The sequence below is a fragment of the Pholcus phalangioides genome, unplaced genomic scaffold (genome assembly GCF_987345545.1).
Source record: "Pholcus phalangioides strain wild (caught in Gottingen) unplaced genomic scaffold, Ppha-v1.0 ptg000011l_1, whole genome shotgun sequence".
Lineage (NCBI taxonomy): Eukaryota > Metazoa > Arthropoda > Arachnida > Araneae > Pholcidae > Pholcus > Pholcus phalangioides.
This window is the reverse complement of record NW_028301604.1, coordinates 17,328,821-17,354,218: the sequence shown is the minus strand read 5'-3', so window position 1 is coordinate 17,354,218 and position 25,398 is coordinate 17,328,821. Positions and strand designations below refer to the sequence as shown.

Sequence of the window (25,398 nt, the reverse complement as noted above, 5' to 3'; positions counted from 1 at the left end):
ATAAAATTTACGCAAAACATTTCTGTCCATGCAATATCGCAAACCTCAAAGGAATTGAACGCCACCAAAAATGGATGTGCAGTTAGGAAAAAAAAAAACTATGTTGGGAGTGCACGATCTTAGTGTTGCCATTCCTCTAGAATCAAAAAAGAAATTTACATTCTTAGTAGTGGTTGTATACTTTTGATGACATAACGTTGATTAGTCGGACGTTGTGTGTCTCGTAGAAGAATTTTTGCCCACTTTGTCCTGCCATGTGGTCTCAAGGACAATCTTCAAGGAATAAAAAATGGTCACTCCAGATTGTCCTTAGTAAATTATCCTTTCATTAAGGACAATTAAATTATTTAATTGTCCTTTAAAACTGTCCCAATCCATTTGAAAATGTATTTCTTAGCAGCTGCTCGGGTGACTCCTACACTCTTGTGCAAAATTAAGAGAATTAGCACATTATGTCAAATTTCTGAAAAACTAGTGGACAGATTTTAATGAAATTTGGTACGAATACACAGTTATATCAGAGAAAGAGATGTGCCATACAAAAGTCATAGTACGCACGCATGATTGTCAGTAAACTTCATCATTGCTGGAATGTCCAAAATCCACATTGCGAGATCGATTTTTAAAAAAATTAGAATACCTGTGAATTAAAACGGATTATTACATAAATATTTTCTTGTAAATTTTTGTTTGAATATTTTCATGAAAAACTTGGTGAAATAAGCATTGTATGTCTTTCCTGGTTGCATATGTGAAGCTAGAATAGTTCAATCTTTGTATTACAGGTAGAAAAATGGGACATTTCTGCAAATGCAAAACTAAATATTCATTTGCTTGGACAGTATGAGAAAACATACTGATATCGCATGAATACATTGTACTTTGGCCATCTTTGACCTTGACCATTGATTTTATTCATCTGTGGCTTTCGTAGTTCATGGGTTGAGCTAAAGGAAGAAGTTTGTACTAAGTTTGTTAAAGGAAGAGGCCCCTTATAACCTCCCCTAAATTTTGCTTTTGGAGGGTGAAAATCCGTGTTTGGAACTTGTAATTGAGCAATGGTAATCGGCTAAAAATGTGATTTTCTAAACATTTCAAATTTTGAGTTGGCTATTTCTTTGAAAAAAACTTCTGGTTGTGCCACGGCGATCACACAGACCTACAACACAAATATGCATACATTGAACTTCAAATGCACGCATTACCAGTTTGGAGGATAGATGCAGGGCTGCAACTGGGAGAGGGAGGTACAGGTGGGCCTATTGTCCTGGGCTCTGGACTACAGGGGAGGGCACCAAATTCACCCTTTATAACTGCTTCTTTTCTACATTACATGGGTGTGCCAAAATGTGTATTTGCCCCATTTGAGAAAGTATCTAGTTGCAGCGCTAGATAGATGGCACCACCTACTGAATACAAAACATGCCAAATGCTGGATACACACACATAAGCACACTGTTAAGTTTCTCCAACACAAATCTCTGATGTAGCTCCCATATTCAGGTGTGAAAATATGTGGCAGTTAAATGGCAACAGTTCAGAATGGTGGAACATCAGGGAAGGAAAATAAAATCATTTTACCAGGAAAACCAAAGTATGAATAGGGAATCAGAAGATAAGTGTCTGACAGAGGAGAGAGAGAGAATATCGATTTGCTTTAAATTTGATCAGAAGATATTGAAAATGTCAAGATATTTTTAATGAAATGTAAAATCAATCTGAAGGGAATTCATACATTGATTATTAGTAAATATATAAATGTGTGCCTTCAACTGTTAATTAAAGTGGATCCTGCATATAACGTTTTTCAAAAACCGTCATAAAAAACATTGTAAATAGGAAAACACTTTAAACAGGAAATCTCAATGAGAATTACTTATTGTTAGGACCACAAAAATAAGTTGTACTAAGTGGAAAAACATACTAAAAGGGAGAAACGTTATAAGTGGGATCAACTGTATATTTGTTTTAGATTTATTACATGTGTGGAATTCCATAGGTTAAATAAAAGTAAATGAACCTTTGGATAGAACATGTTTTTAGAAATGAATTACTTGATTCACAGATGCCTTCTCTTACCCAGAACATGATCCACCGCTCAGTCTAAACGACGAAATATAAGCAGGTGATCAAAGACCTGGGGCATGTTGGAAGAAAATTCATAGAGATACCAGTGAATTATTGGGGGGCATAATTTTTTTCAAGATAAATTTTTTTTTCAGAGGGACCCACTTTCACTCAAAAAGAACCCAGATTTTTCAAATAACCTAGGTCCCGGGACCCAAGTAAATTAAAGTCCAGTGGCATCTCTGACTAAATGCAAAGAATTGCAATTAGTGACATCAGTTCAGAGAATAAATAGATATGTATTGGGCAGACATCTTTGAACTTTGTAATCTTGAAAGCAGCCCAAAGTTGAAAGTTTTGGTGAAGGCTCTTTTATCCCTAGCACATGGTAACGCAGACCATGAAAGAGAGTTCATTGTCAACAAAAGTCTGCTTGAACAGTGAAAAATCTGTCCATCCAATGCATTAATGGAATAGGCTAGGACACACAAAATCTTATGTTCAAGGGTAAGCTATGAAAAATTTGAAAGAAGTTGTCATTGAGATGCTGAAAGTGACTCGTGATGCGTAGGTTGTAACATGCTTCAGGCTGAGAAAACAGCCTGACATGCTATTATTAACATGCTATTATGTAGAGAAATTGTTTAAGTAAATAAGAGGCAGTTCAAGTTTTACGTAAGCAAATTTTTAGCCATTTTTGACCCGCTCCCCCCCCCCCCCCCCCGTCAGCAAAAGTCAGGAAAATGCTGACCCCCTCCCCCCCCCTTGTCAGCAAAATTTCGTCATCAGCTCTGCCCCTCTGAATTCAACTCATGTTTTCATAAAGGGTGGTTGATGACGTAAGCATTATCCAAACCCCCCTCCCCCCCCCTTGTCATCAAAAGTCAGCAAATCGGACCCCCCCCCCCCCATCAATGATAATGTAATACTTGAACAGCCCCTAAGGTATTTATATTTTTCTCTTTTTTTGTATTTCGTTTTTAAATTTAATCATTTCTTCAAATTCTGTGAGAAGCTAACTTTTTTTCACTGAAACCATTATTCTGCACTTTTTTTTTGGTATAGCAGGATGAATAAAATTTTGGTGTTCAAGCAGCAGAAATTCTTGCTTTCAGTATTCATGGTGTATAATTTGAAAAAGTCTAATAATTTTTATCTGCCATTTCAGTAATGCATGCCTTATAGCAGTGACATAAAGTACTTAAAAAAATGTTAAATGAACTTTAATTTGTGAAGGAAATTTATTTAGAATTATCCATTCCAACTATTTTTAGCAAAAATTTTGGCATTTCACAGAAAAATTACGCCTTATATTGCAGATATAGTTCATTTTTAGTCCTGCTCCATTTTTAAGATTTCTGCTCCAAAATAGATGAGGGTCACTTGCATCCCTGTAAGCTGGCACATAGATTATTTGTATAAATTTGTCAAGCCCTGGTTATTGTAGTGATTCTTCTAGTTGTAAGTAACAAAGCATCAAGTTTAGAAAAATCCCTTTATATTCCTGTGTGTTGTTCTTTCCTTTAGTTTTAGCAATCCGGATTTCACTGTTTGACACTTTTGTCGTATGATCTAATGATTACCTCTAGCCTCAAAGCAGAATGTTTTGCGTTGTTCTGCAACGAGACTTCAGCTGACTGAAAATGTTCTGCATTAAAAATCTGCATATGCATAATAGTGTTTTTCTACATTTTTCTTAAAATTCTTCCAAATTGTTCTGCAACAGCACTGGTTGTTCTGCGACGTACGTCACACATTTCGTCATATTCTGCTTTGGGAACCTCTAGTATGGAACTGTAATTGCTTAATGTTTAGCTTCTGTTTTTTTTCTCATAATTAATTGCATATGTAGCATAAGATTCACTAATTGAAAAATGAAAAATCAATAAATTATTATATTTCCAGGCTTCGGGTATGTTAGTTCCACCGGTGCAATGCATTGTGAATACTACGATGAAACTGCTTGTAATGCTAATAATGGCATTGGCTGTAATGGAACAGAAGAGTGTAAGCCAGGAGAAAATGGGAATGAGAACCTTTGTTATGTGCTTTGGCAAAATAATAGCAAGAATTTCAGCATCAAGTTAAAAGGTGATATAGTCTGTCTTCCTCTATGTTGAAAAGTGATAGATCTGTAAAATATTAGATTTTTCTTTTTGTGAATTAGTACTTTTATTTTATGTCTAGACCAGCGGTTCTCAACCGGTACTCTGCGGAGCCCTTGGGATTCTGTGGGCACTTCCCAGGGGCTCCACAGCCGCTTGAGGAGAATAATATGAATTATTTGATATAATTAAAATATATTTCATATTTTTCAGCCTACGGGGCTCTGTCATAGAAATTATATACTAAAAAGGTGCAAGTCAATAAAGGTTGAGAACCGCTGGTCTATACCATAAACTGGGGTGAATTGTGTCACTTTTTAATGGTTTTACATGATATTTTCCTTAATACTTCATCAAGGCTGTTGGGGATTTTACTAAAGGTAGCCTCACATCTCAGCTTTTGATTTCTGGGTTAAAAAAACATTTATGATGACTAGGAATTTTTTTTTTGCTTGGTTCAAACTTGTCCTTTGAGGGGGGGGGTGACAACTGTGCCATCACTTTTCCTTGCCTATAACTACACGGAAACAAGTCTTGGCACATTGTCACACCCAGTTTTATTGAATTCTGGGTGTTAACTTTACTAGGAACTTTTTGAAAAAAGTTTCTGCCAAAAATAAGGTCATTTTTGAATTTTTAAATAAAATTCAGAACGAAGGTCTCTGAAACCTAAAAACCAGTTTATAGTCATTTTTAAGTAAAGAAAACATTTATTTTTGATTTTTCTGGAACATTTTAATTTGCTGAAACATAAACAAGAATAAAGACTCAAAACTTGAAAGTATAAGGCTTTTCTTAAAAAACACTGTATAAATATAACATTCATTTCTTCAAATCCACTACAAATTTGTCACTGCCAATTGATCAAGGTTTTTTCATTTTCATTATGATTTGGCTCCTCAGATACCAAATTTCATTGGGTGAGGCCATGAGTAAAATTTGCCAAAATTCTTCATGGCCCTTACACATGCCTCCCCACTATGATAAAAATTGGTGAGCATCTGCTTGTTTCTTATCACACGAATAGCTTCTTTAAATGTTTCATTTGAGTAATTGCAGTAGGGTCGACCACCCAGCTTCCGCACGTACTCGTGAACCATTGCTGGAACAATAAAAATAATAAACCAGTGAAAAAAAGGCAAAAATTCTGAAAAAAAACAGGCAGCACAAAGTTTCCACCTGAATCCCCATTTTTTTGTTTGTGCATCATATTTCTGCCAAAATGCAGTACATGTTTACAGTTCAAATAGGTATTTCTAATTGGAAGTAACTTCTGCATAGAAATATTAACTTACCTAGTTCCCATATGAAACACACACTTTAAAAGTTTTGTTTAGATCACAATATAACCTAAAAAATCCTCCGGACAACAGCTGACAGGAGATAATGCAATGAATGTGGTCGGTGAGTCACCTACAGCTCTTGAATCAGCATGAAAAAATCTTGAACCCAGTAGTTCATCCATACGCTCCCAGCAAGCGCTTGCATCCTAAGATCCATGAATGGCACATGGTCAGAACCTTGGCACAAAGCCACCCCAGTTTACTGTACTTTTTAAAAGTGAAAAATAAACACATTTAAAATGAAAGAAATATATCAATGGTATGTAAAACTTTCTGCCATTTTAAAGAAAAAATTATTATATATAAACCACAACTCATTTATTCAGCAAAATATTGACCATTAGCATAAATGACATTTTGTCATGCTTCAGGCCATACATCTAGATTCTTGGTCTTAAGATAGATAGACTCTGGTTTTGATTTAAACTATGTGATTATGGAATTCGGTACCTGTAATTGTGTGTATTACATTTATTCCATCGAAGGGAAATGAAGGAAAAGGAATACAGTTGGAATCTTATGATGGTTTCAGCGTTTGTATGGAACATACCCTCTAATTTTTTTTTTCTTTTACCTGCATCGATCTGCTTTTTTTGTGTGGGTTGAAGCAAGCAATACATAGTGTTACAAAAAATATTGTAGCGCAATTTTTGAAGAACCCCTCAAGACAATTATCTCCTGTTGCCAAACTAGAAATGTCAACATATGCTCGAAGCTTCTGGATTTATCTAGGTCTCCAGATGGTGTTGCCACAAAACCGGAACTATAGAAGAATTCTAGAATTTTTTGTCATATCTATAAAAACAGTCAGAGGAGTTGTTGCTTGATCTTGAATGTGAGATTCGTATTTGTAGTTCGCTCTTGTAAATGGCTGTTTTCTGTAAAAATCTGCAAATTGGTTCCTCTGCTTATTTCAAGGACTTGTGAGAAATTATCCGGAACAATTTGGTGTCAGAGGGGGACTAATTGGTAACAGGACTTGAATGGTAAAAAGGATACTGGAACTCGAGAAAGCCCTCAAAAGGATGCTGGAGCTCTCAAAAAGGATACTGGAACTCAAGAAGAAAATTCAGGAACCTACGTTTTCCGCAGACACTCACCAGGTCCTGCCAGCCATAGCTGATGTCATTCGGCCAAACATCAAGCCCTCAACATACGATGGAAGAACATCGTGGTCAATCTACAGGACCCAGTTTTGATGATCGCCTCTACGAATAGATGGGACTGTGTTCTCAAAAGGCCTTCCTCCTAGCCGCCACACTCTGAGGGCAAGCTGCCGAAATGCTTCAGATGCTCACTGCCACCAGAGTGCATGCTCAGTTACCAGCATAGGAGATGCGCCATGCCGAGTGTACCACGTTTCAGAGCTGCATGGTGGAGACCATGGACTCTACTCATTCATTTCCACAAATAACCAATCTTTTGATGAATCTTGTATTGACAAGTGGAGAGGACGTTTCTATATGCCTAAATGAATGCTTTTGGATATTATTTTGAGCACAATGGGTTGATGACATGATGAAGAACTACTCTTTTGTATATTGCATTTTATTTTTTAACACTAATTCATTATAATAATTAAAACTAAATATTAATTATAATTTGCAATTTTAGTTTTTTGACAGCGAAATTGCTAATGTTATCTAAACTACTGATTACCTGTGTCAATTTCCTAAGCGAAAGAGCTGTTTATTCAAAATATGTATGGTAGGAGATCACAGGATTAGGTTTTTGACCTCAAAAACAGTTAAAAACATTTTGTCAGTGTTATCATTCTTACTTTTAAACTTAGAATAAGTTATAGGAGCTTTTCTTAATCATCATATGTAGGGATACGTAAATTTCGTATTTATGAAATAACCGTGATAAATATGAAATTTACAAAATAAATGAGAAATTTGCCAACTTCGTCAAATAAATGCTGAAATTGATTTTTTTATTACTTTTTCGCGAAATCTGGGTAATTTACACTTTTTAAAGTGGAAAGTCATAATTTTGCTCAGTACTTGTGAGCGTGCTTAAAAGGGAAACCACAAGCATCACTTTTTTCCCCTTTGACATTGTGTTAGATGTAAATACAGTCGAGTTCGGTTATAACATAGCCCTAGGTGATTCGAGAAGTATGTAATAACCGACGTATATGTTATAGGGAGGTGTTGAAATTAGATTACGTAGCAATGACATATATGCATTATTGAGATTGTCGTGGAAAAAATAAGCTTATGCCTCACATAATTGAAATATAGCATGAATATAGTTTTTGATTGATATCTGGAAATTTTGGAAGTTTATTTAAAAAACGAGATGATATACAACAACATGCAGATATTTTTTGAAATGTTAATGATTTTTTTGAGTTTATGCTAATGGTTTTTCCCTTTGAAGTTGACAGTATTGTACACTTAAAAAAATCAGAAAAAATAATCCCACTGATGTTCATGAATTCACCAATCAGTAATACACTTGAATTAGCCACCAGTACTCCACCAATCTCAACTTGAATTGAGACCACCAATAAAAAGATCACAAAGTTAGAAAAGCAAGTAAAAATTCCATAATTTGAAAAGCATAGACGATACAGTTCTGCACAGGAAGACAGGATTTCTTTTATTAAATGTCAAAAATTTTATTGCCAAAATAGTTACATTTATTATCGACAGGTGGCATTAAAGTTTGTCAATTATAATATTCAGTGCTATCTGTTGATTAGGAAGTGTAACTATTCCATCCATGTGTTTTCGCGTTTATTGAAAAAATTTAGGTTCAAGATATCACCCGCATACAAAGAATGTTGTCCATAAAAGGCTGTTTTTGACTATATTTTCCTGGGGTTTTTTTTTTTTTTTTGCAGTGTTATATCTGGATTATTTTTTTGGTTTACCCGCCCCCCCCTTTTTTTTTTGGTTTTTTATATCCACAGCGTATGTTTTAAGCAGAGTATGTTATAACAGAGATAATGTATAGATGTGAATGGGCCAAATTTTAAGGATTTCACAACCATATTTTTATCCACCGGTTATGTTATAAGTACAACCGATTTTATATGCAACTTTTTTGAATTTCGGAAAATGGTGCTGTAAAAAGCATTTAAAAAACAAGGTTAAATTAATAGAAAATAGAGATACTTTTTTTTAAACGCAAAATTTGATTTAAACCGTTTCATTTATTAGAGCTGTTGTTGTTGTTTTTTTTTGTGTGTGTGTGAACGAAAGTGAAATCTTTCATTTGAAATTTATTATTGTGAATAAATGTGAAATTTCTAATCTGAATTTTTTTTCTGCAAATAAATGCGAAATTTCTGATTTAAAAAATTTTTTTTTGTGAAATTTACGTATCCCTAATTATATTATATGCAATCAGCACTGCTAAATTAAAGGACATTTTAGTCCAATTTAGTATTTTTATTGCTAGCTATATTCTAATGTTATGCACAATAAGGGTATCGTTTTAAGTATCAGTGATTATCTAGAAAAATTTAATAAGAGAAATCAACAGTACATGTATGGTGTAAAAAACTTTTTAAACACCTATCTGTTATGAAAAGAGTACAGCAGATGGTTTATATTGATACACGTATACTGTATAAGCAGTTGAAAAAATTTTGGGAGGTCAAGAATGATCTTCAATTGAAGAACACATCAAATAGTTCCATAGTTTCTTCTTCAGCGTTTATGTTATGCTATATGTAAATTGTATATTTTACATGAAAAAATACACACATATTGTCCAAAATAATTCTGTAGAGAGCAGGTAATTATTTTACAATCATATTAAGTATTTATTCTTTGTATAATATAGTGACTTTAAACATTACGTGCAATCGATATGTGTGTATTTTCAATGGGAATTTTTATATTGAAAAGGAATATTTGAGGTTTTTGATGTGACAGTTTAAATCGTCAAAAACCTGCCAACCCTGAGTAGGATGGGGGGGGGGGGGATACCACCTTAAGACAACATAATTATACCCTAATGGGGAAAAAAACAAAATTTTTTTCATTTTAAATTAATTTTTTTTTTCATAGCACAATTTCAGTATCCTATAAGATTGACTTGAGCCAAAGCAAAATGACAGAAATTACTTGGTAACAAAAACAGTTTTTGGCCGAAACAGTACTAGCAACCACAGATAATTCTTTTCTGTCTTTCCTTACAATATATATTATATTCTTTTTTGGAGTCTTCTACAGTCCAGTTTGTCAACTCTCTTTGATAATGCACAGCAAATTATGAAGATCCATTTGTTTTTAAGAATGACTGACACAAAATGAATTTTTGAACCTTCAAGCTGAGCAAAAGAAAAATTAATAAACCATATGGCTCTAACACAGCCCCACCCCCAAACAACCTGAACCTTTGCTTTGGCAAAATCATTCATTGAAATTTACTACCTTTGCATTATTTGGCAATATTTTTATGTGCTTCCCTTTTCAGTTAAAAAAGTTACACAAATTTTGTTCACAAGATTTGGTAAAAAAGTTGGAAAAGTAAGATAAAACCTAGAAAGTAGGACAAAATCTGGAAAGTAGGATATTTTATACCAAAAATTAGAACAAGTAGGAGCCCTGTGATATGCCATGGGAAATGTTCAGCACAACATGAAATGCTGCCTTTAAGGGGTCAGGTAAAGTTCTTGGATTGTCATGACTTACCAGACGTTTCAAACGTCCCCAAAGCCAAAAATCGCATGGATTAAGGTCTGGGGATCAGGGAGGCCATAGATTAGGGAAGTGCCGGCTGATGACACGATCCTCTGTAAAATGTGTTTTAAGAACATTCTTAACACACACTGCAACATGTGGAGAAGCTCTGTCTTGTATAAAGATTTTGTCTACAAGGCAGTGACGTGCTTGCAGAGCTGGGACAATTTGGTTCTGTAACAGCAATGCATATTGCTTCCCGGTAATCAAACATGTCACTGGACCTGTAGAACATTACTCCCCGTAGAAGTAGGGACCGAAAATAAATGATGCAGAAAATCCACACCATACCATCACTTTCGGTGAATGCAACAGAACCTCTAAGATAGGGTGCAGATTTTCTGGTTCCCAAATTTGGCAGTTGTGAGTATTGACTGCACCATCCAAGTGAAAATATGCTTTGTCTGTCTAGAGGATATTCCAAGGCCATTCTGAATCAACCTCAATGCAAGCTAGAAACTGCAGTGAGAACCGGAGTTGAGAGTCATAATCATGTGGAAGCAACTGCTGCACAAGTGAAAGTTTGTATGGATAATATCGGAGGATATTTTCCGCATGTTCTTATGAACAGTTGAATGTGGCCTGTCCAACGCCTGTGCTACACGGCTGATACTGCCACGAGAATTTGAAGCTCTGTCCTCTTCCACCTGAAGCAAAACCTGTACTGCATCTATAGACACTGGTTTTCTTTCTCTTCCATGTTTCTAGGTTTTATAACAACTGCTGCGTAACATCACATAAATTTACATGTTTACTACATGTATTCAAAGTGGTGACCGCCCTCTGGTGGTGACATGTGCAACTATTTTTTTTCCTCTGAAACACACACACAAATTCCCATCATTTCATGAAGTCGTCCTCAAAATTTCACACTTTTCTGATGACTGGTTTTGCCTGTTAAGCTACTTTAAAATAGGGCCTTTTATTATGGACATCCTGTAGAGCCTTCTTTCCTCCTTGTTTGCTTACAGAAAGTGAAGTCAGCATTCACACATGCGTACTCGCTTGCAAAATTGGTTCTACCATACCTGCTGATGTCTATATCAGATAACAAAAATCTTGCATGCATGTTAGCTAAATCGGATTTCAACTCTGTGTAAGGATATCAGTTTTCCCTAATATATTGCGCACACACATTGGCTAAATCAGTATCGCCAATTTCAACTAGATGTAAGGATATCGGATTTCCCTGATGCATCACTCACATACATAAGCTAAATTGGCATTGCAATGTTCAACACCGGAATTAATGATATATCACCACGATCAAAAATCATTAAATCAGAATATCGATATGGGACCTTACATTGGTGGTTTATTATATATCGATACATCCCCAATCCTAGTCATCACTACTGGGAAGCTTCATGCCAATGTTGGCATGTGTGTACTTAATTTATAATTTATAATATTTTCAGGACTGTGTGCCTTTGAATTGACTAGAAAGTTGTTGCACTGTAGATGGTCAACTTGTACAAGTTTCAGTGTATCAAGTTTCAGTAGTACAATGTGCACTTTTTCATTTCAGGCTGTTGGGTTGGTAGCCCACATGATTGCAGTGACAAAAATAGATGCATGGAAACTAAAAAAAGAGAGCCGAATGTTCAGCTGCTATTTTGCTGTTGTGAGGGTGATATGTGTAACAGGAATATGTCTCATTTTCCCTTGTCTCATTTTCCTCCAACACCTGCAGGTAAGAGAGAGGGAGAACAATTTGAGCAATAATTAAAGCAATTCATTTCTTTGATTGCATCATGGTCAAAGCCCTCAACTTCAAATATCAAATCCAACCTGAAGTGTCACAGAGGAGTGATACCTGCCGTAAGATTTGGGTTTGCATTTAACATGGTCAAATGGTCAGGGCCAAAGTACAAAGAATTCTTATGATATCACATGCTTGCTCATTCTGTTCAAGCAAATGCACACTTAATTTTGCACTTGCAGAACTGTCCCCTTTTAGCACCCATAATTTTAAATTGAACTATTTTAGTTCAACATATGCAACCAGGGAAGACATCCAACACTTATTCAATCAAGTTGATGTTAATTTGAATAGATGTTCTAATTTTTTGAAGCAAGTTTCAGGATGTTATAATTTTTTGAAACAGAAAGGAAAAAATAATTTCACATTCAGTCCACTTTTGAAAATTTTTTTACTACTAATTTGCTCAAGAAGAACCCCTTACAACAGGCATCATATCGTTGCTTGCAAACACCACTGTGCTCCTTGAAGTACCCAGAGTACTTAATGCTCATGCCCGATTTCGTGCTCGCGAGCACTTGATCAACGTTCCAATTAAACACCTTGGAGGCATTGCATTCAAGGATTGAAATCATCACCATTTCATGAATTTGTATGTTAAACTGGCCATAAGGGTGCTCTTCTATTGATGGCAGGTACAGCCAGTGCTCGTGACTGGAGAAAGGTTGAAGACCTTTGCCTTAGAATATGCAAATTACAGCCATACTATAAATTTGGGCTTTCCAACTTGACCATTTAATGAACAAGATCTTCTGTAATGTTCTAATATTTTGAAACTAACATGTATTCTTTGTTTATTCATTAAAAGCATTCTGCATTATCATTTTTCCTCTATCTTGCAAATTTATGATGTAGCTGCAAAGCCTAGTACAGCAGTTCCAATCAGGATGCCATCAGGAAGCCATCAAGTTAGAAATATTCTGTTGTTTTCTCTTCTGCCACTTGTAATTGTGACATTCATCATTGCCATTGGGTATTGGCTTTATAGAAGGCATAAGATGTCATATTTCAACGAATTACCTACAGTGGATCCCTCACCACTTCCTACTCCTTCACCTTTGCTTGGACTAAGTCCGATCCAATTAATTGAAATAAAAGCTCAAGGGCGGTTTGGTGCAGTGTGGAAGGCAGTTATACGAAAAGAAACTGTTGCAGTGAAAATATTTCCACCTCAGGTAAATTTCACTTTTTTTAATCAGCATATCTGTATTCAATATAGTATACTACTTACCACTTATTATATAATACTATTATATAATAAATGATTTAAGGAACTTGAGTGAATTGAAATATAGCGGACTCTATAATTCAGTTGTGCTAATTTGGCTGAAAATTATGTTAGTTTATTCAAATAGAAATGATGATTATTCACAGTAGTTAAAATGCACCAAAGATGAAAATAATGTTAACTTATGCTATATTTTGCTTTTTTACTAATGATTGAAGTGGTTCTTTTGAAGCTATAGCCATGTATGTTTTTCTTAGGACAAAACTTCATGGGCTGTTGAACAAGAAGTGTACAGGCTTCCTGAAATGAAGCATGACAATATTCTTCGATATATTGGAGTTGAGAAAAGAGGAGATAATCTGCAGTCTGAATATTGGCTAATAACCTCTTATCACCAGAAAGGATCCTTATCAGATTTTTTGAAGGTTATTTTTCTCTCAATTTTCTTTTTCTTCAAGAATTTCATATGAATTCACATGGAACTTAATTACAAATCTATAACTTTTTTGTAGGCCAATCTTGTTACCTGGACACATGTTTTGGCAATTGCAGACTCTATTGCCAAGGGCCTAACACATCTCCATGAAGAAATTCCAAATCTAAAAAGTGGTGGTTATAAACCAGCCATTGCACATCGAGACTTCAAAAGCAAAAATGTCTTGATAAAAAATGATATGACAGCATGTATTGCAGATTTTGGGCTGGCTCTAATATTTTACCAAGGAAAGGCTTTGGGTGAAGCACATGGACAGGTAATATTGTATTTTGTAAATAATATCAATGTTGATGAAAATAGACTATTTGGATTCAAAGACTGTCATCTGTTTGAGTTTGTCCTCAGAGTTTCCCCTACAATAGTGGTTAGCATCTTCAGGAGAAATGATATAACTGGAACAAAAGTCAAGTTTTTTGGAGTCTCAGGTTGTATTTATGCGCTCGAGTGGCTTGGTATCAGGGACAATGTCTAGACCACAACATCTATTGCAAGCCACTCACACCAACAGATATGTCCACAAGCTCTCCAATCATTATCCTCACCAAAAGCGAGCCGTACTAAAAATCTTGATTGACAGGGCAATGAGATTGTGTGAAGAAAAAGATCTAAATGAAGAAATTAAGCAGTTAAAATCAGTTTTCCGCTCTAATGGGTACACAAAAGATGACACAAGAGAAACCCTACTCTCCATCAAGGAATCACCAATGGAAAATGAGCAGCCACAATTAATTGGAAAATCTGTGCTGTACTTTATCCTCAAAGTTATTAAGGCAAAAATCATCAAGATTATGAAAAAACATTATATAAAGATTATTTTCAAACTGACCAGAAAAACAAGTGACATGCTACAATCAGCAAAAGACCATCGTAACCATCTATCAACACCAGGGACCTACAGAATACCGTTGTACGTGTGGCCAAGTTTACATTGGAACCACAGAAAGATAAGTAGCCACAAGAATAAAAGAGCATGAGCAATGCTGCATAATGGGCCAAACAGAAAAGTCTGCAGTCAACCAATCAGAAAACAATAGTGCAGGCCAAGCCACTCAGGGGCATAAATACAACCCAAGACTATGGAAAACTTGACCTTTGTTCCAGTTATACAACATAAATAATGAACATATGTATATCAGCCATCTCGTTGGGCATTTTGCCTGTTGTGGCATTGTTTTTGTATTTATATTTGTATATCGAATATCATATACTCTGAGTTTAGCTTCCTTGCTTCAATGTTATGTTACATCGCAGCCTCTAACTAAAGTGGGATTTTTTGTGATTGGCGGCTACACATTTCAATGCAATATTCCATAATAATGGATTTGAATATCTCCTTAAGTCATTTGTCAGTGAAGTAAGATATGGGCAAACTGATTTTTTCAGTTTTACCAATTTTTTGTAAGATTTTATTTTTACTTCCATGAAGGTTGGAACACGGCGTTACATGGCCCCAGAAGTTTTGGAAGGTGCAATCAATTTCAACAGAGATTCATTCCTACGAATTGATATGTATGCATGTGGTTTGGTGCTGTGGGAACTTTTAACAAGGTGCTCTGTTCAGGATGGTAGGTATTTAAAATTTATATTTTAATCACATCAATTTTCCATGATAAATCTATTGGTGGTTTTGAAAGCTAATTTTTTGGCCCTCCATGGCTTGTTTAACCCCTTAAGCAGCACAGCAGAAATCACTAAACCCTCCTTCAAAATGTTATATCTTTTTAAAATTTGGGTAGATTTTCTTCTGATTTTCAGCAGGTGCAAACTAAGGGGTATACAAAAAAGTGTTCTAATTAGAAATCAGTGTTACAAAATATCTGGGCTTTTTAATGCTAAAATAAGGAGCTTTTAAAGAGGCAAAGATATCTTGTCAAAAAAAAAAAAAAAAATAGCTGCGACCTATTTAATTTTTTTTTCATTGCTTTCTCCAAACGCTTTTTATTTTTCCTAAGTGTTCGTTATGTAGAGTTGATTAGTGAATTATTGTAGCGTTTGATGATGGGATGTTTATTCTATGTCTTTTTGGGTGAGGCGAATGTAATCGTGCGTTTTTTAGATAAAAGTTAATCCTGATATAATTAAATAACAAACCAATGGTGATTCTATAATGGTTATGTAGAAAAAATTTCAAAATTTTTCTGATATTTCATCTCAGGTCCCATTGAAGAATATATGTTACCATTTGAAGATAGTGTTGGACAACATCCAACTTTGGAAGATATGCAAGAAGTGGTGGCGCAAAAGAAAGTTAGACCAAAATTCAAAGAACATTGGAGAAAACATCCAGTAAGAGGGTTTTTTTTTCAATACCAAAATAATCATAAATTGGTGATTGCCAAAGCCATAACCACATGTATTATGATTATTAACACATGCTTATAAAAGTCATCAACACTATCATTAGATTAAAAAAAAATTTCATGCAAATATATGCGTATAATGGAAATATAATGCATTAATTAGCCAGACTGTAAAAGCTTATTTGATTTCATTAAAAATTTTAGATTTTTTTCGCAGAGCAAAGTTATTGCCACTACATATGTTTTAATGTAAAATTATAAGAGAACGCTCAAACACATTTATTATTTATATCATTCACCTGGTAAGTTTTTGTAAAACGTGTCTATTGTAGGGCTGGACAAATCCCAGGTGCCAGGTTGCCATAGCGGCTAAAAAAATTAGAATTTGTGCCTAGTATTTTTATGTATAATAACTTTATTGAGGTCAAACGACAGCACAAAATTATCGGAAATTATGCCTGCATGTAAAAGAGTTCGTAAGTCCTGGATAAATAAAAAATACACTGCAGTGAACCTTTCTTTTGCCAACACCAGTAGGAAAATTTTTTTGTCCATAAAAGAGGGGTGACTGTTCATCTGGGATTTGAAATGCATACTTTTATTATACCGGGGGGGATTATTATTTAGCCGTAAAAGAGGGTTTTTACCATATTTTGAACCAATTTTGTTGGGAAAAAATTGCCTGCGCCTAAATTTTTTTCTGATTTGTCAAGCCCTGACATAAACATAAGTCTTGATAACTATTTACAAAATTTTTACCATGTGTATATATATATATATTGGTTCGTTCCGTACTTTGCCAAAGTGATGACGATACCTGAATTATAGCATTATCCGTGATTTTGATAAGCGGCTTCTACTGTATTGATTTCCTCCACGTTAATTAAAATTGAATATTGAATTAATTCACTGTTCAATCTTTTATTTAAAAAAACCAATAACACATTGAGTCACAGTTCTTCACTTTGACTCATTGCCCCATGGACTCTTCAGGGAAATGAAGTTCCTGAGAGGAATAATATCAATTACTAAAAGAATTCATAAGAATTGCTGTTAGTAATTGATATTTTTGTTTATATTGGATTTCTCTCTCGTGTCATCACATGTTCCTGATATTATACTGTTGATGACTATATAGAAGTGGGAGGTGTTGACAGTTAATTTGCGGTGTCATCGTCGTATCACTCCCTATTTCAGCACATGTGTTGTGCAGTGACTGAAGGAAAGAGAAGCACATTTCTTGTGGAGGAATCATGTTTCTTGAAGGGGAAAAACTTCCCTTCCTCTTCTGTCATTACTGATACAGGGGAGGGGGTACCCCTGAAGAATAACGACCCCAGCTAAGCTTCTCTCCTCCTCATTGTTGCACCATTATTTGGGTCTTCCCTGTCTGTTATTTATAAATTTATACTGCTCAGCTTTGGTGACCTTAACCCTGTTTCTTTAGACAATTACTGATGATTTTTACAGGTTTTTTGTTTTGAGACTAAGAATTACTCCAATTTAAAAGAATTTCAAGTTTCCCAGTGATATCATTCTATTCCAGGGGTCTCCCACCTTTCAAATATTGCAGGCCAAATTAAAAAAATTTCATGGAGAACATAGGCCAACAAGTCATATTGTAGTACAGTACTGTAAACAGAATTTTAAGATGTCAAAAGATGTTGAGAAAGCCGCCTGCAGTTGAGTGGTTAGGGAGCTAGCCTCTCACTGTGTAGGTCTGGGTTCAAATCCCGGTTCGGGCATGGATGTTTACTAACACTAACAAATTCCCTGGACGGATCGTGCTGATCCCTTGGGAATACGTGAGGATCATGTTAATTTAAAAAAAAAAAAGATGTATATAGATTATAAAAGACTTGATGTAGTGCAGTGTTTCTGAAAGTGGACAATATTGATCCCTAAAAGGTGATGGAATTGTCCAGGGGTAGTTAGAGGCTATAGGTTTGGTATAGGATCCTATGGGTTGGCTCTCTTGAATTGGGGGGAGAAGGCAATGGACCAAAACGTTTGGGAAACTATGATGTACAGTGTATAGTAGAGCTGGACAAATCCTAGGTGCCAGGTAGCCATGGCATTTGAAAAATTGGTATCTGTGCATAACATTTTCTTTGTGTAGTTACTAAATTGCAAACTGAAAGCAACCCAAAATGTTTGGAATTTATAGCAGCATATCTGCTATAAATGCTCAACATGAATGAGGATCACTATGCCCTGAAAAAGTCAGAAGTAGCATTATTTTGGACCCTTTCCTTTGGGTAAAATTTGTTTTTGGTGCCTAAAAAAATTGTTCTGACATCTAGATTTTTGGCGATTTGTCCAGCCCTGGTCTATTGCCATATCTTTTGTACTTCTATTAAAACAAAAATTTTATATGCAAATACTCTGGATCTCTCACTCCAATGACAAAATGCTGGATTTATATTCATTGTTATGTAAATGAATTGAAATTTATGTGATGAACTGATTGTCAAAACTTTGTGTGGTTTGGGAAACAATGTTTTTATCATTGGTTGGATTAATACAACCAAGACTTTCTTGTTTCTTCTGTATGTTAGTCTCAGGCCATTCTTATTTTATAAAGGAAATTATTTTAAGTAATAACTTTTTAACCAATTTATTATAAAATCCCAAATTTGAAATAAAAACTTAATTTTGTTTTTAATACAAAGTTGATTTTTTTTATTGTGTATTCACAGGGTATGGACACACTTTGTGATACTATTGAGGAATGTTGGGATCAAGATGCAGAAGCAAGATTATCCGCAAGTTGTGTTCAGGAAAGAATAAATTTTCTGTACAAGACTCAGCCACCTTTCTCTACAATTCAAATGAATAAAATTGCAGGTGAATCATAATCCTTTTCCTTTACAAATCTAAAATCCAAGGACACAATACACAAACTGCCCAATAAGGTGGCTGCAAAAAAAATTATTTAAAAAACTAGTTGAAAGAAAATTTACATAAGAAATGTTATTGAGGAAAAAAACAAATTATAAATGTCCTTACAACCTACATACACAACCAAAATTAGGAACAATGACAAAGCAACTATAAGCCAGAGATGCCTCTGTACTCTAATTTATCTGGGTACCTGCCAGGAAACCTTAATAAGATAATATAGGCACGGCTGCCACAAGGTTGGGGTCGACAAGGCTTTACCCCTGGAACCCTAGATAATTCTCATAATTTTTTATTTTTTTCACGGTATAAATTCACTATAGTGGAACCCACCAAAGATCTTAGCCCATATATATAAGGGCACTGCTCCAAGATGTGGGGTGATAAATATAGGCACCATAGCTATAGAACAGTGTATCCCAAAGTGGGCTATATCACTCTCTGGTGGGTGATGGAAATGTCCGGGGGCAGTAGAAGCTATGGATTTCACAGAGGATCCTATGGGTTCACTTGAGTTGGAGGCGATTAGAGAAAAAAATTCTGATGAAGGGGGCAATAGAATAAAAAGTTTAGGAAACAATGCTATAGAGCAGTGATTCCCAACGTGGGCGTTAACTCCCCCCTAGAGGCAATAGAATGTTCCAGGGAGAATGTTCCCGCTGGAAATTTTGCCAGTTTTGGTGAAGGCTTTTTATCTTTCGCACATGGTAATGCAGACAGTGAAAGAGATTTCAGTGTTAATAAAAGTCTGTTTGAACAGTTAAAAATCTGTTCATCCAATGCTTTAATGGAATAAGACACAAAATCTTATTTGCAAGGACATGAAAAATTCGAAAAAAAATTGTCATTGAGATGTTGCACTTCTGAAAGCGATTCGTGATTCATATAGAAAATATTGTAATAGGCTTCAGGCTGAGAAAACAGCAGAAAAAACATTTTTAATCTACATGTATTAACATGCTATTATGTTGAGGAAATGTTTATAAATAAGGTGTTTATATTTTTCTTGTTTTTTGCATTTCGCTTTTAAATTTAATCATTTCTTTAAATTCTGTGAGAAGCTAACTTTTTTTCACGAAAACGCTTATTATATGCTGCACTTTTTTTTGCTATAGAAGGATGAATACGATTTTGGTGTTCAAGCAACAGAGATTCTTGCTGCCTAGGTTTTCTGTATGCATGGTGTTTAATTTCAAAAGAGTAATAATTTTTGTAATTTCGGTAATGCATGTTTTAGTAGTGACAGATAAGATACTTCAAGAAAAATTTAAATAGACTTTAATTTGTGAAGGAAATTTATTTAGAATTATTCGTTCCTACCATTTTTTGCAAAACGTTTCACATTCCGCAGAAAAATTACTCCTTATATTGCAGATATAGTTAGTTTTTAGTTCTGCCATTTTCAAAATTTTTGCTCCAAAATGGATGAGGGGCACTTGCACCCTTGCAATTATATTGTAGATCTATTTCAAAAATAACAACTGAAACAATCTCAAAATTATCGTATTTTAAGGTATATAAGGACCCCCTAAATTTTTTGAACTTAAAATTTGGAATTTTTTTTTTTTATCAAAGATGTGTTTTCATTAAAATATGTGTATTTTAAGGTATTAAAAAATATATATAATTCTTTTATTCATTATAGAAACCATTAAATTTCTTATCACTCAACTGATACATCACAATTAGATACATGAACTAGTCCATTATCATCATCAGAATCACTCTCATTGTAAATTGCAAGGAATTGAGTAATGTGCCAATATCTATATAATTAATATTATCTATGTATGAGAAACCTGTCCTGTCTTTGGGACCCAATCTTTTGCAAAAAGAGGTTCCTTGTACACATTAAAACATGGTATGTCTTTGAAGGAAAATATGCTTTTTCATCATATTATTTAAGGTAAGCTTTTTTTTATGTCCTTGAATTAAATCATATGGCTAAATATTTGCATAATTTTAAATGCTATTTTCAGATGTCAGTACCGTTATTGCTACCTCAGGAAAAATGCCAGACATCACAATGAAGCCCAAATTGCATACAACATTGCTACCAAAGGAATCGAGCATCTGACTGAAGGATTGAAATTCTAAATAACTAATTAGATGAATCATCATGCTTGAAATTAAGTACAAAGATTATATATTTGCTTGATTTGCAGTAGCATTGTATGAAAGTGTACTGTCAAGATGTCCATTCCTTGAAGTGCATAACTTGCATCTCGGCAGATTTGCTCCGGTCAAGAATTCCTTGTGCCTTTTTCTTGCTAGTACAACGTTCATAACATAACTGCAGATAGCTGTACTTTGTAACACATTACTTCTGTTCATATATGTGTAGTGGATTGTGCTGAAAAGACAAAGAATAGCCTCTGCAGTGAGCTTTATTTATTGCCCTTGCTTTACTGTAGCATCATGGAATTGCAAGTGTGCATGGATTCTCAAACATGGAAACCATAAAAAGAAGTGTGGGAGGCAGGCTGGACTGTTTGTAACTTTCCAGAAAGCTAGCCTGTCCATATTGTGTTCTATTAGAGTTTTTAGGCTTCTCAGTTGATTTGTGTTTTATCTTCATTTTCAAAGGTGGGTAAAAACTGCAAGCATCTAATAGTCTATTCTACTTTGTTTATTGTGGTATGCTCAGCTGCTGTGGAATTTTATCAATTAAGTAGAGTTTTAAGTCTCATTTGAAATACGGGTTTTTACTAAGGTGTTTTTCCCTTGTCTGTGGGCATGTTTGTTGTACTCTTATGTTCTGTTTAGTTAAACAAGATTTTAATAATTCGTTATTTTATAACCTCACCAATGTTCCTATTATTAATAAGGCCTCAGTGGTAAAACGCTGCCAGTACCTGAAATAATGTCAATATTGTATTTTTTTTTTTTACTCATGTGAATGTAGATTTTGACTCCCTGTGGCCCGTTGATGTTACTCTTCATATGTGGAATTATTGGGCAATAATTTGAATATTTTTAGCATTAAGTGAGTAGAAAAGAACATTTTAACGCAATATAAGATTAGTTATTGCATAATGTATGTGCAGGCAAATATTGTTGCTGTCTAAGTGCCAAAAGTTGATTTCGAACATAGTGTTCTCTCTAAAAATAATAATGATTTTTTTCAGTATGTTTGTACAAGCCTTTAAACACAAATTTAAGTAACACGATTTTTTAAACGAAATCAATCATTTTCCTGAGATGTGTTTGATATGAGTTTAAAAATTTCATTACCTAAGTGTAGTATATGCTGAACTGTGATGTCTTGATTTATCCTAGTGTTAATTTCTAATAATTTTTCAAGTGGGTAATGTTCATTTCCATTAGCGACAAATTATATTTTGTGTATATTATTTCTTTTATAACATGTGGCCACATAATGTTTTATGAATTTATAGATTTCATCAAACTTATTTCTACAGTAATGAATGTTAAAAAACAGGGATTAAAAAGTATGTAAATATTGCTTGCCAAATGTTTATTTTTGTTGTGTATATGTACAGATTTCTTGGCATGTTTTGAAACATATATGCGATTTAATTAAAGAAATTCTATATGGATGAATGCAATAGTCAGATGTATTAAACATTGCTCTGAAATGTGAAAGCCATAATATATGCTGTTCCATTATCTTATTCTTTCTGTCACAATATGGTGAATTGATAAAGAATTCAGAAAATATAACATCAATCATTATTATTTGCTCCTACATTGTTTTAGAATTATGTCTGGTAAAGGTATCTATTATTAAAGTGAATTTCATGTATATCTGGTTTAATGTACTTAGACTAATTAATTTACTGTTAGCAAAACCAAAGATATTTTTTGTGTAGTGACCACCATAACAAAATCACATTTTTACAATGAACTGATTATACATGCATTAAAATTTGAATTATTAGTGTGTATATATATTCAAGTTTGAATTTTCTTGGGTAAAATATGTTCTTGCATGAAATTTTAATTACAAAATTTCCATTTTATGGTTGATAAAAATTCATATTTTTTAAAAAACTAAAAAATTCTAGCTGTGAAAAATAAATATATGTATTTTTGTTCTTAATTCAGTAAAATTATCTTGAAATTGTGACAAAAATGGTCAAATGATTGTGTAAAAATGTGTAAAAAAAAGCCACATTGATCATTATTGCCCAACCTTTTCTTTGCAGCATTAATGCATACGTTTAAATTATTTGGAGTTCAATCTTTTAAAATTGCCTCCCCCCCCCCCCCCCCATAAGCAGATTTCATTTAGCTGGCAGAAAATAAAATCAAGATAATTTTTATTGGCTTTTTCAAACTTAATATTTGCAATAGAATAAACTATCTTTAAGGAAAAAAATGTTTTTATTAAATACAGTTGGACCCCGATATAACAAACTCAGAGATTCAACAAATTCCTCGATTAAAATTTTTTTTCTTCTGAAATTCTGGTGAAAATAAAGGTCAAACCCATGTATATAACAATTTTTATTTAACGCTTTTTTTTGGATTATGGTTTCAGCTCTTTTTTTGGAGACAAAAAAAAGGGGGCTAGTATAAATGTGTTCTTTTTTTTGAGTAAAATAGGCAATAAAGCCATTTCAAATAAGCGTGTTTCATTGGCCAGACGTTTTTTTAGATTACAGTAAAAAAATATAAAGTTACTTTAAGTTTGTGCTTTGTCATGACAAGCAAAGAATGACCGTCATCTAAAGAGGAACGTTTTTTTGTTTAGCCAAAAAATGACAAATTTGATGAAAATGTTAGAAGTATTAAACTTGTGTCGTACAATTTTTCCCATACATCCTGACTTTAAGTTTCTATATTTATTTTTTCACACAATTGTGGTCAGAAATAAGTTGCTTTTAAAATTTGCCCTTTGGAGTGCACTTATGCTCTTGATAAATTTGACCCTGATTTAACATTCACTGACTCTTGACGGATACCTGGAGATCCGTGAAAATAACCTATTTTTGCTTTCTGAAATGGACTCGTCCAAACTTTTACTCGCCTAATCCCCATACTTCCTTACCATCCAGTTCCTATATTGTATTGTTACAAACAACAGTGAGCTTTATCATGGAGCTTTTGAAATCTAATTGATGGGGCATCTACATTTGTCTTCCTTGTTCCCGCCCCTGGCAAGAGTTGTCAATCATCTCTCCCTGCCCTTCACACTAATCTCTTATATACCCATACCCTCCATTTTGGCCGTTTGCTTGTAGAGCCATCTATGACGGTTATGGCCGGTAAAGAGTTAATGAATAAGAAATTGTTGGTTTCTTCAGATTCATTAAATCGAGGTTCAACTGTAAATCAAGGGTACCAAAAATCCTATCAACTCCTTCACTGCTGCATTATGAAAGAATGACATAATTATATAAATTATAGCTTAAAAAAACTACTTAGTACAGAACAAGTTAATTAACCTGGCACTTGTGAAAGTTTTTTCAGCATTATGCACACTAACAATAAAAATAAAAAATACCAATTCTTAAATATGTTGTATAACACATGTTTATTTTACCACAAAAAAAGCCATAATTTGTTCTTTTGCATTTTTTAGGAAACATTTTGTAAAAATAGTGTTTTATTACATTTCACTTTTGTGTAATGCAGTAAAGTACCATCAGTAGTGAAAGGGTTAGAAGGTGCTTATGCAACATGGAATTTCAATAAATTAACTGGCTATATGATAAAATGGTTTGCATTATATAAGAAAATCACATTTTCTTTTCAATGAAATTCCCATTATTTTTTAGTTGAGTTTCATTAGTTTGTTGTAAAAAAATTGTATGCATTATATCCAGTAATATTACAACATTTGAAAGGAAGCCACCTTTCGGTCTAATGGTTAGCTCACCAACATCTGGTTTGACAGGTCTGGATTCAAATTCCAGGACATAGTGTAAAAGTATAGCTGTTCGAAATCAGCTTTAAACTACAGGTTAAAAGCTTGTGCATATAAAATGGCAGTTTGGTGCTAAAAAACTGATCATAAATAATTTAAAACTGTCATAAAGAGGTTCACTTAATTAAAAAGTTGTTAAGCAAATCAGTGCATAATGCTGTGTAATGTAAATCAAGCATACAGAGAATTTTATGAATTTTATTGAATCATTAATAACATGTTGACAGTTTGCATGGCACAATCTACTTTTTATTGCATAATTATGGCATTGTCATAGTACAATTGATAGATTTCATAGCTAAATAAAATATCAGTATAGCATTATATTATACCCTTTGTCGAGAGATGGTGTGAAACCTTTTTATTTAAAGCTATTAATGCTTTTGAAAAGAATATACATATTCAATACATCTTTTGATTTAAATAAAAGAAATGCGAACTTGAAAAAAGTAACACCAGAAAAATGACTGAAAAATTTCAATATTTTGAAGAATTCAAACATAGAACATAATTTTGAAATATTAGTCAAATTTCCAAAATATAATTCAATTTTTTCCCTGAGAAATCAAACTTTTTTGTTTTTATAAAAAAAATGCTTGAAAA

At 33.9% G+C, this 25,398-nt stretch overlaps 1 protein-coding gene across 1 annotated transcript in view; it reads left to right on the top strand.

Moving 5' to 3' along the window:
* Positions 1 to 24,351, top strand: part of put (activin A receptor type 2 punt) — a 29,200-nt gene extending 4,849 nt beyond the window's left edge. The window contains exons 2-10 of the mRNA XM_089239178.1: positions 3,973 to 4,158; positions 11,744 to 11,908; positions 12,833 to 13,152; positions 13,463 to 13,630; positions 13,718 to 13,957; positions 15,128 to 15,266; positions 15,857 to 15,987; positions 18,701 to 18,848; positions 20,882 to 24,351. Of these exons, the coding sequence (XP_089095304.1) occupies positions 3,973 to 4,158; positions 11,744 to 11,908; positions 12,833 to 13,152; positions 13,463 to 13,630; positions 13,718 to 13,957; positions 15,128 to 15,266; positions 15,857 to 15,987; positions 18,701 to 18,848; positions 20,882 to 20,979 (1,595 nt within the window). The 3' untranslated portion in view covers positions 20,980 to 24,351. The remainder of the gene's footprint in view (positions 1 to 3,972; positions 4,159 to 11,743; positions 11,909 to 12,832; positions 13,153 to 13,462; positions 13,631 to 13,717; positions 13,958 to 15,127; positions 15,267 to 15,856; positions 15,988 to 18,700; positions 18,849 to 20,881) is intronic.
* The last annotated feature ends 1,047 nt before the right edge of the window (positions 24,352 to 25,398 follow it).